At 37.1% G+C, this 12,558-nt stretch overlaps 1 protein-coding gene across 1 annotated transcript in view; it reads right to left on the bottom strand.

Annotated features, from left to right (window-relative positions):
- LOC117335667 (LIM domain only protein 3-like) overlaps positions 1-12,558 on the bottom strand; it is a 200,269-nt gene that overhangs the window by 171,628 nt on the left and 16,083 nt on the right. The window contains exon 2 of the mRNA XM_033895821.1: positions 883-948. Within this exon, the coding sequence (XP_033751712.1) occupies positions 883-948 (66 nt within the window). The remainder of the gene's footprint in view (positions 1-882; positions 949-12,558) is intronic.

Here is a 12,558-nt window from a genome sequence, read left to right as displayed (position 1 = left end):
TAGGGCAAAATAAGACATCTTGTGCTGAATTGGAGGATTCAAAACTTAGAAAAAATTATCTTTTCTGAAATATTTATTTCAAATCTTGTCATATATATCTGAATATCTGATCAAAACAATGATCAGGATAGTGTTGGCCCTTAACCGATAAATTTGGCGTAAGAAAATAAAAATCTTGTTTTTCAGCTGAGAGGTACAAGAAAATAGCTGAGATCCACCATAAAAACAACATATCTTCAAATTATACATCAAAACATGTTTACAAAATGCAGAAAACTAAAATTTCATGTCCAGCATTAGTTGACCTTTGGGAAGGTTGACCTTTGGGAGACAGGAATCACATTGATGACATCACCATATCAATCAACTTGTTTATAATCCGCCAGGTTCGGCCTATCATCAATTGTCACCGATTTAGAGGGCGCCACCACTACCTATCTCCCATTAACCTTTGAAAAAATACTGCATTACATTTTCTTAGTGGACCCTATATACCAAATTAACCTTTGAAAAAAGTCCAGAAATAAAATTCTCTGCTGCGACCTGTCTGTTGCTTTTTACACATGTGATGCCGACTTGGGACCTATTAGTGGCACAAGGTTATAGAAACCAACTTTAATTAAAGTATTTCCGGAAAGTTCTGTAATTTGAATCCAGAAAGTTCAATTTCAATAAATGCGGAAAGCAAGCAAATACTTAATATGAAACAACACCTCCAAAATATGTTTTCCTTCTGTAATTCACCTTTTTTAAGAACCTATCAGAATTGAGTAAATATTCTCATCAACCCTCTCAGCTCTAAACGTAGTCCTGTTGACAGTTAGTAATATAGATATATCAAGAAAAACAAAATTTCCGAACCAATTAAATAGAAGAACTTACAGGTACATGTAATGATGTTGGAATCCTCCGGAATCTGTATCAACCCTTGAATCTCATCTTGTCCATCTACAAAATTAAATATTCATTCATCATCACAAAAATAATCACCATCATTTTCTAAGTTAGCAAACTCAACAATATGGTTTGGTATTGTTTAATGTTCCATTAACACAGAACACAGTAAGGTTATTAAAAGATGGGGAAAGTGTAATTTTGGTTTGGTGGAGTTTTTGTTTATATTTTTAGTTTTTTTTTTGTTTTTGTTTTTTTGCAGGGAGGGGGGGGGGGGGGGGCTGTGATAGCTCAGACAGTTAGAGTGCAGGCCACATACACATTGCCTCAGGTTCCTTCGGAAGCCGAGAAATGAGCTGATCTGTGTTACTGTTGTGTCCTTGGGCGAGACACTTTAACCTCATTGCTCTGAATGGCATGAAAATATGTGACAAATGATATTTAATTAATACTCATACATTAGTTCTTGAGGAGAAGCTTCCAATATTTATTACAGTAGTAAAGCTCTGAAATGAGAATTGTTTGTGAAGGCAAATTGTGTTTGTTAAGGCTTATTGCCTGTGAGTAGTCAGTGTCACTTTTATCATTCTATTTAAGCTGCAACAAAGTTTAACTTACACTGCATAAATTTTCTGCAAATGAAATAACAATGTTATGTAAACATTTTTTTTTCTTCATTTTTCACCAAATTGTCCCCCTTGTCAGAAAATCTTCATTTACTTCCGTGTTTATACCAGTCCTACATTGGAACCACTTAAGATTCCTTAATTTGTCGGTCATGGATCATGAACCATGTATCATCAATTTCATGTAAGCATGGACTTTGAAATAAAGAATTCAAAATGGAATACTTCAAAAGCTCCTAGAAATAACTGATGTAATCGTTCCAGCCACGGAACAATGCTTGAAAATCTGTAACCGCTAGGAGGCCAGTGATTGGATGGTAACATGACATATTGTTTGTAGCCATTCTCGAGTGCTGACAGAAATCATGCTGTCATTGACAAGTAAGATTTTACCGCCAGATCACATTGTCACTAGTATAACACAATGCATTTGTCTGCCAGGAGGGGGTCGCAGAGCGGAAGTGATCACTCCTCCGGCCTAGAATGGTTCCTATAGCCACCTGCAGATCCCAGATAATGACGACACCTAATGCTTTATCACCAATAAAAATTTCATGTGCAAAAACGCTTTCTGTGGTCGAGTGTTTCAGGTCTCCATAGCTAGCTACATACAGAAACCTCTTTGACACTCTGGTGTTTGTGATTAGAAAATTGATGAAGTAATTTATTCTATACCTCCGCTGAAATTGAAGCATTACAGAGGAAATTGACTTGGCATGGTAAGACTGTATTCTCTAATAGAGAACAGGCTTGGAGACCTATAATAAGGCAGGAAAAAATCTGCCCATTAAAACAATGGACACATATACCAAAATACCCTCACAATTCTTTTATGACTTGTTATTATTTTTGTACTTTTTTTTCTCTCTCTCTCTCTCTCAAACTGATTTTTTCCAAAACCAGAAATAATATGAAAAATACCAGAAGATTGAAACAAAAGTTAAACCTCTAAACATTTTAGATTTTTGTGTCTGAAACAAACTCGCACAATAAAATCTGGATTAAACATATTAGAAATGTGGGTCTAAAACAAATCTAGACACATTAAATTCTGACCTAGTAAAACCCATTACTATTTATTATAGGATCCTTTAATGGTTCGGTGGCAACAGTCTGTGACCTTTCGGCCTCAGACAGTCGAAAGGTCATGAATCACCTGCTAATTTGGCCTCCAGTCTCGAATACACAACTTAATTAGAGTGCACTTTTATCCTCTGTTTTTTACATTTCTGTTTTTATTTTAGACTTACACTCTCATAAGCTTTTAAGTTTAGGTAAATTTCAAGGATCATTGCCATTGTGTGTGAGCATGTAACCTCACAATTTTGGAGGGAGAGATTGTTTCTTGATAAGTCGGTAATGTGAGCTTGTAATGTTTGATAACTGAGCCAATATTCTTGTACATTTGGTGTAGAGCTTTCTTAGTTTAGTGTGTGAGTAAGCTTGTAACCTTTATATTTAGCCTGGAATTTGAACTTGTCACCTTTATAAGTTTGGAGTGTGAGTTTGTAACCTTTATAAGTCTGGAGTTTGAGCTTGTAACCTTTATAAGTTTGGAGTGTGAGTTTGTAACCTTTATAAGTCTGGAGTTTGAGCTTGTAACCTTTATAAGTTTGGAGTGTGAATTTGTAGCCTTTATAAGTCTGGAGTGTGAGTTTGTAACCTTTATAAGTTTGGAGTGTGAGTTTGTAACCTTTATAAGTCTGGAGTGTGAGCTTGTCACATTTATAAGTCTGGAGTGTGAGTTTGTAACCTTTATAAGTCTGGCGTGTGAGTTTGTAACCTTTATAAGTCTGAAGTGTGAATTTGTAACCTTTATAAGTCTAGTGTGTGAGTTTGTAACCTTTATAAGTCTGGAGTGTGAGTTTGTAACCTTTATAAGTCTAGTGTGTGAGTTTGTAACCTTTATAAGTCTGGAGTGTGAGTTTGTAACCTTTATAAGTCTGAAGTGTGAGTTTGTAACCTTTATAAGTCTGGAGTGTGAGTTTGTAACGTTTATAAGTCTGGAGTGTGAGTTTGTAACCTTTATAAGTCTGGCGTGTGAGTTTGTAACCTTTATAAGTCTGAAGTGTGAATTTGTAACCTTTATAAGTCTAGTGTGTGAGTTTGTAACCTTTATAAGTCTGGAGTGTGAGCTTGTAACCTTTATAAGTCTGAAGTGTGAGCTTGTAACCTTTATAAGTCTGAAGTGTGAGTTTGTAACCTTTATAAGTCTGAAGTGTGAGCTTGTAACCTTTATAAGTCTGGAGTGTGAGCTTGTCACCTTTATAAGTCTGGAGTGTGAGTTTGTAACCTTTATAAGTCTGAAGTGTGAGCTTGTAACCTTTATAAGTCTGGAGTGTGAGTTTGTCACCTTTATAAGTCTGAAGTGTGAGCTTGTAACCTTTATAAGTCTGAAGTGTGAGCTTGTAACCTTTATAAGTCTAGTGTGTGAGTTTGTAACCTTTATAAGTCTGAAGTGTGAGCTTGTAACCTTTATAAGTCTGAAGTGTGAGCTTGTAACCTTTATAAGTCTGAAGTGTGAGTTTGCAACCTTTATAAGTCTGAAGTGTGAGCTTGTAACCTTTATAAGTCTAGTGTGTGAGTTTGTAACCTTTATAAGTCTGAAGTGTGAGCTTGTAACCTTTATAAGTCTGAAGTGTGAGTTTGTAACCTTTATAAGTCTGAAGTGTGAGCTTGTAACCTTTATAAGTCTGGAGTGTGAGCTTGTCACCTTTATAAGTCTGGAGTGTGAGTTTGTAACCTTTATAAGTCTAGTGTGTGAGTTTGTCACCTTTATAAGTCTGGAGTGTGAGCTTGTAACCTTTATAAGTCTGGAGTGTGAGTTTGTAACCTTTATAAGTCTGGAGTGTGAGCTTGTCACCTTTATAAGTCTGGAGTGTGAGTTTGTTACCTTTATAAGTCTGGAGTTTGAGCTTGTAACCTTTATAAGTCTGAAGTGTGAGTTTGTAACCTTTATAAGTCTGGAGTGTGAGCTTGTAACCTTTATAAGTCTGGAGTGTGAGTTTGTAACCTTTATAAGTCTGGAGTGTGAGCTTGTCACCTTTATAAGTCTGGAGTGTGAGTTTGTCACCTTTATAAGTCTGGAGTTTGAGCTTGTAACCTTTATAAGTCTGGAGTGTGAGCTTGAATCCTTACAAGTTCAGTGTTTGAGCATTAAAGTTTGGTGTGTGACTTTGTTTAAAACCTGATAAGTATTTGGTGTGAGCTTGTAACTCTTACAAGATAGGCCATGATAGAAACAAACATGAAACATTCACCAATTATGCCCCTTTAAAACTCAATTCAATGTCGCACATCGTCAAAATAGATTCACAAACTCGCAAAATAGATTCACATACTCACAATAGATTCACATCCCAAAAATAGATTCACATCCCAAAAATAGATTCACATCCCCAAAATTGATTCATAGTTGATTCACATACTCACAAAATTGATTAGCAACCTCAAAACTGATTCATTCATAATGCAAATGTACAATTATAAAATTTATCATCTTACAGTTGAACATTTGAATTGTCAGATATACGAATACTTACCGATGCCTAGGCCACACAAATCACTCATTACAGGGAAATAACTCTAAATATTCTATCCTTTTTCGGATCAATATTACCGGAGAATTACCTTAATTGGGCAGAATGGATTTTCTGGCTAGTTTCAATTTACAGATGCGAATTCCATACCATAATTTACAACGACCAGTCCTTATTTGGCCAATACAATCTAACTTACAAGCGAAATAGATTCCTAAGTCTTGGTATTCTATGACCGTCCCATGGCCTCGTAGATCCGTTGTCTGTTAACAAGAGGTAAATCACTAGACCTACAGCCCGGGTCACTAAATACCGTGGAGGTAATCAGAGTGTTTGTTATCCACAGACTGAAGTATAGACCCTAGTAAGTGCTCGATGAGACATTCGCGAGGCCATCAACCAAGAGAGCGTCGAGGAGCGAGAGAGCGAGAAGTGGAGGCATACTTCCACAGACATGTATCCTGGCTACCTGATTAACTATTACATCAAATTGGCCACAGAAACAACCTTTTTGTTCTATTCCCAGTTCTTGACCCTTGTAGGGTAATGGCGAGGTCCATATTGGTTAGATCAATATGGTACATCATTGGTAATGTAATAGTTAGAATAATGTGTATAGTTAATTCTGTCCAGGCCAAACCTTATCCTGTTTGTACAGTGATGTAGATTTCCAGGAAGTAATGGAACAATGCTTCTGTAATACAGTTGAAAGCCAGTGACGATAGTCACAACAAGATATAGCCAAATTGACAACAGAAACGAGTTGCAGTCCCTTATACAGTCCCCCACTGAATGAACTTTCTCTTTGGGTCAAAGGTCAAAATGCAGGTCAGTGACCTACTTTTTATACATGATGGAAGGATGAAAGGATGAAATGATGGAAGGACGAATGGAAGGACGGACACATCTCAAAATTATAGCCCCCCCTAAGGTTTCTGTGGGGGACTCAGATTGGAGTAGATTCATCAGATTTTTACTAATTCCTGATACAGTCCCTTGAACTATTAATTGGGAGAGTATACAGCTTCCATCTTTGATGATATATTTTATACCAGAGATTCCAATGCTTTACTGCTGTAGTCAAATAGTATGACTGATGTGATTTCTAAAGTGCAAATGAATCATAACGAAGAATTTACATCTCAAATTTGTTCAAATTGACTCTATGGGCACTTATTTCAAACTAACATGTCCTTTGACAATAGGCATAAGCACAAGAAGTCAGTGGTTCACCAAGTCATGGGGGCTCACAGAAAACAACTGGCTATTTAAAAGTAGGAGGCCGTAGGAATCAGCCATTATGGGATATCGGACCAGGCACAAGTGCTCTTAGAAGAAGTAAATGAATTTCACCTTTTCCAACCGTAAGCTGGCATCTTCCCCTTGAGGCCTGGGTGAACCAAGAGGGCTATTTGTGACAGGAATATCAGGGATCTCACCATCAGGAGTAGAATCCAGGGACAATGTATAGAACGTATCAGCTGGTGGAGGACTTAAAGGAGCTAATTCTCCGGAAAAAAATTTGATTTAGATTTCAAAACTGCATCATTGAGACTGAGGCAATTGGTGATATATGACGTGAGTGTCTCCTTCCGTCAACTGTACGACTCCGCTCCATCTTCATTAAGTAATCGTCAACGGTGAGGAATTACAAATCAATACGGGAATTATAGACATAATGCGAAAATAAACGCCGTTGATGAAGTAAATTATTACCCCTACGATGACTTTACCTGAAACATTTAAACTATTACAAAGCCCAAATGCAATGAGTAGAAGGAGAAAAAGTTCAACAGTGTTTAAACAGTCACATTATTCCCACGCCAATGGCTTTATCACAGATTCATGGGTTCAGCTTTCTCGCAGAATTTTTGCTAGCAGATTTAAAATCAACACACTACGGTGCAAAGATCTCAACACATTTAATGATAGAAAACACCAAATTCTATCTCAACTTTTAATGATTCAAAAACACTGTTGCATCCGACATCTTTTGCAAATAGACAACTGCGTCCAGTATCTGAAAACCTGTATCAGTGACACCCTGTCCTATCTGACAACCTGTATCAGTGACAACCTGTCCTATCTGACACCCTGTCCTTTCTGACAACCTGTATCAATTACACCCTGTCCTATCTGAAAACCTGTATCAATTACACCCTGTCCTATCTGACAACCTGTGTCAGTGACACCCTGTCCTATCTGACAACCTGTATCAATTACACCCTTTCCTATCTGACAACCTGTATCAGTGACACCCTGTCCTATCTGACAACCTGTCCTATCTGACAACCTGTGTCAGTGACACCCTGTCCTATCTGACAACCTGTATCAGTGACACCCTGTCCTATCTGACAACCTGTCCTATCTGACAACCTTTGTCAGTGACACCCTGTCCTATCTGACAACCTGTATCAGTGACACCCTGTCCTATCCAACAACCTGTATCAGTGACATTATGTCCTTTCTGACAACATGTATCAGTGACACCCTGTCCTATCTGACAACCTGTATCAGTGACACCCTATCCTACCTGACAACCTGTATCAGTGACACCCTGTCATATCTGACAACCTGTATCAGTGACACCCTGTCCTATCTGACAACCTGTCCTATCTGACATACTGTATCAGTGACACCCTATCCTACCTGACAACCTGTATCAGTGACACCCTGTCCTATCTGACAACATGTATCAGTGACACCCTGTCCTATCTGACAATCTGTATCAGTGACCCCCTGTCCTATCTGACAACCTGTATCAGTGACACCCTGTCCTATCAGTCAACCTGTATAAGTGACACCCTGTCCCATCTGTCAACCTGTATCAGTGACACATTGTCCTATCTGACAACCTGTATCAGTGACACATTGTCCTATCTGACAACCTGTCCTATCTGACAACCTGTATCAATTATACCCTGTCCTATCTGACAACCTGTATCAATTACACCCTGTCCTATCTGACAATCTGTATAAGTGACACCCTGTCCTATCTGACAACATGTATCAGTGACACCCTGTCCTATCTGACAACCTGTATCACTGACACCCTGTCCTATCTGACAACCTGTATCAGCAACACCCTGTCCTATCTGACAACCTGTATCACTGACACCCTGTCCTATCTGACAATCTGTATCAGCAACACCCTGTCCTATCTGACAACATGTATCACTGACACCCTGTCCTATCTGACAACCTGTATCACTGACACCCTGTCCTATCTGACAACCTGTATCAGTGACACCCTGTCCTATCAGTCAACCTGTATAAGTGACACCCTGTCCCATCTGTCAACCTGTATCAGTGACACATTGTCCTATCTGACAACCTGTATCAGTGACACATTGTCCTATCTGACAACCTGTCCTATCTGACAACCTGTATCAATTATACCCTGTCCTATCTGACAACCTGTATCAATTACACCCTGTCCTATCTGACAATCTGTATAAGTGACACCCTGTCCTATCTGACAACATGTATCAGTGACACCCTGTCCTATCTGACAACCTGTATCACTGACACCCTGTCCTATCTGACAACCTGTATCAGCAACACCCTGTCCTATCTGACAACCTGTATCACTGACACCCTGTCCTATCTGACAATCTGTATCAGCAACACCCTGTCCTATCTGACAACATGTATCACTGACACCCTGTCCTATCTGACAACCTGTATCACTGACACCCTGTCCTATCTGACAACCTGTATCACTGACACCCTGTCCTATCTGACAACCTGTATCACTGACACCCTGTCCTATCTGACAACCTGTATCACTGACACCCTGTCCTATCTGACAACCTGTATCACTGACACCCTGTCCTATCTGATAACCTGTATCACTGACACCCTGTCCTATCTGACAACCTGTATCACTGACACCCTGTCCTATCTGACAACCTGTATCACTGACACCCTGTCCTATCTGACAATCTGTATCAGCAACACCCTGTCCTATCTGACAACATGTATCACTGACACCCTGTCCTATCTGACAACCTGTTCACGAACCCTGGTCCATCTGACAAATTATTGAAATAAACTGTCTATTGCAACAGTCACTGACACTTGTCCTATCGACAACCCGTATCATTGGCACCCGTTCGACAACATTAATGACACGTCTATCTGACAACTGTTACCATGTTACAACCGTCTACTACAATGTACAGTGACCCCCTGTCCTATCTGACAACCTGTATCACTGACACCCTGTCCTATCTGACAATCTGTATCAGTGACACCCTTTCCTATCTGACAACCTGTATCAGTGACACCCTGTCCTATCTGACAACCTGTATAAGTGACACACTGTCCTATCTGACAATCTGTATCAGTGACACCCTTTCCTATCTGACATTCTGTATAAGTGACACACTGTCCTATCTGACAACATGTATCAGTGACACCCTTTCCTATCTGACAACCTGTATCAGTGACATTATGTCTTTCTGACAACCTGTATAAGTGACACCCTGTCCTATCTGACAACCTGTATCAGTGACATTATGTCCTTTCTGACAACATGTACCATACTTCTTTCTGTGACAAGTCAATGTCAAGAGCCCCTGGTATGCTCACAAATTTTCTGAAATAATGGTCAGCAAAGTCATTAACTTTCTGATTTGATAAAACGTATAATTGGTGCAGGTGACAGACAATCATTTAATATAAGATTATAATAGAAATGGTTAAAATGTTAAGGTCTACCTCAAATGATATATTTTGAAATGAAATTGGAACAGGTTTTACCCATTATCAAAGCAGGAGTCAAATCTAATGCTTTTAAAGCAGCTTTATACCTGTATGACCTTTAAATGAAGAGAAGAAATTTTATGGTCCTCTCTCTTGAGATCTTAATACTTATATTCCACAAACAGTTGGAGTTAAAAACCAGCAAGAAATCAGACGTAATCGCAAGAAAAAAATTTCATATCCAGTTTACACATTTTGGTCTTTTATAATCAAAAGTTAACCAGATTTGTGATCCCTTTTAAATATTTTCAGAAGTAAACATCACCTGGATACAGCCTTAACGACCAGTTACAGAAGGGTTTAGGTACCTACAAAATGTTGTAGCACGTCAATAAAGGGACAAAGGGAAAACATCTGTCTGAAAAATCTGTCAGCCAGACTTACTAAAATCAGACAATAGTCTGCCATTTCATATCAGTATAGAATTATTCAACATCTATCTGAAAAATAAAATTCCTGATGGAGTCATTCAAAACTCTAGGATCTAAACTCCAAATGTACAAGAAAATTGTATGAAGAAATAACACCAATATGTCTGCGACTATGTCACCATACTGCTCAATTTGACATTTGAAATTAAAACTGCATTTTCTTCCTTAAGGTTTTGTTTGGAAATACTAAATATGGGATTTTAAAGAAAAACATCTTGCAACATTTGGTAAATATACAGGTACAGGTAATGTCCTAATTTTGACATCTTGTTTTACCAAAATATCACATTTCTTTACGTGGAGTCAAACCAATGTTTTTTTCCTTTTAAGCAAATACCATTTGGAATTTCATAATCTATTATACCAAAGGACTTATTTTGTATAAAATGAATTTGGATTTCGTAATTGATACTATCATGTGCTCTTATGTTTAAAATTAATTTGGATTTCGTAGTTTATACCATCAAGTATGATATAGGTACACATGTAATATGAATTTGGATTTCATAATTTATACTATGTATAAGGCATCAACAATGTATAAAATGGATTTAAATTTCGTATTACAATATACAGAGCATCCCACTTATCATAATATCCCACTTATTATAATATTTTTCCGCGTACCAAATGTTCTCTATATCAATAAAGTAAAAACATCCTATCTTTTATGATATGGTTCGGCATAATCCCAGTAATAAAGTCATGTTTCTGTCCTGAATTATTTTTGTCAGCATGTAACCCCAGGTTAGTGGTCATGTTTGACACCTCAACAAGTCATTAGCGTCCCTAAATTATTACCAGAGGCATCCATCCATCCAAGGGCCCCATGCATTATCATAAATATCCTGTCAGACCCATTCATTTTCAATAAACGATACTGAAATTAGATTAATTTACAGAAACATTTAATTTCATTTACAGACATCAAAACAGGCTGATATATTTACTGAAATGCGTTTTTGTTTGGACTAAAAAAGCTAGCTGACTTAACATGACTTCAGGTCATGTGACTGTCACATGATAAGCACCTTGCAGCAAAGTGTTAATGATGTTTACGAGAAGAAGGTATACCAACAAATTAATGTTTTGATTGAAAATTCGATAAATCATGATAAATGGTGCATTGTTTAAATTTGATATTGATGAGTTAAACAAAATGTTACATTACAATAGTTCTGACTCCAGTTTAATTCAATTTTTGATAGAATTGAAAGTGAAAGTGGAACTATGCTGCAACATTGAAAGTGAAAGTAGAATTATGTTGTGACATTGTGGTGATTTTGACAACAAAATACAAATGTTTCAAATCTATATCAATTAATTTGATATTTTTTTATATCATCTTACATAATTATTATAATGTTTAATTTTCACGTTTTTCATCTCTTTCTACACTTAGTTGTAGTACGATCATAACAAGTCCAACTTCTGGTTCTAGAAACATATCTTGCTTGGTTATTATAATATCCAAGTTATCATAATATTTTACTCTGGAAAGTAGAATATTATATAATCAACAGGATCCACTATAATACTTTAAGGCCTTACCTATGTAGAAAGTGAACTTGGATCTGGTTATATACAGAAGACATTTACACCAAAATACTAAATTAATTTTGATTTTGTAAATAAATACACCAATATACTAGATTAATTTTGATTTTGTAACAGATATTATAAGACATTAAGTATATTACCTAACAAACATCAGACAGCCTACCAGAGAGAAACAAAAAACAGGCTAGTAGAAAAAAAGTAAATCTCTGCATGAACATAGAGCCAGGTCTTGTGCTCATCTTTGATCATGAAAATATCTAATATAATAATAATTAAGTCCTTGCTACTTGCTACTTCTCAACAAGTCACCATTCATCACTAGGAACGAGTGCACGACATGAAACATTGTGTGTTTCTTCAATTCATTGGTACATTGTGTTTGCAATATATATACTTATATACAGTTTTGTTAAAGTCAAACCTTACTAATGCACGAAAGCTCCTATAAATCTTCATCATTCTGTAAGCAGTAAATTATAGGTATAACGTCACATAACTTTGAACAGATGCACCAAAGTTCATGTTCAAATGCCATAAGGAAACTCAATTTATTGACTGGCAGGTCACAAATTTTCAGTAAAACACCCAAAACTGCAGTTTTAATTTTCTTAAATTTCTTGGTTGTTTAACAGCAGAAAATACTCTCCTCACACAATGATTGTTTTTTATTTCAGACTTGACTCTCTGGAAATGTTTTAATAGTTTATCTTAACTAGCAGAAAATTAAAGTATGCGATAATG

The sequence above is a fragment of the Pecten maximus genome, chromosome 10 (assembly GCF_902652985.1).
Source record: "Pecten maximus chromosome 10, xPecMax1.1, whole genome shotgun sequence".
Classification (NCBI taxonomy): domain Eukaryota; kingdom Metazoa; phylum Mollusca; class Bivalvia; order Pectinida; family Pectinidae; genus Pecten; species Pecten maximus.
The sequence above is the reverse complement of the archived record's forward strand: the minus strand, read 5'-3'. Positions and strand labels throughout refer to the sequence as shown.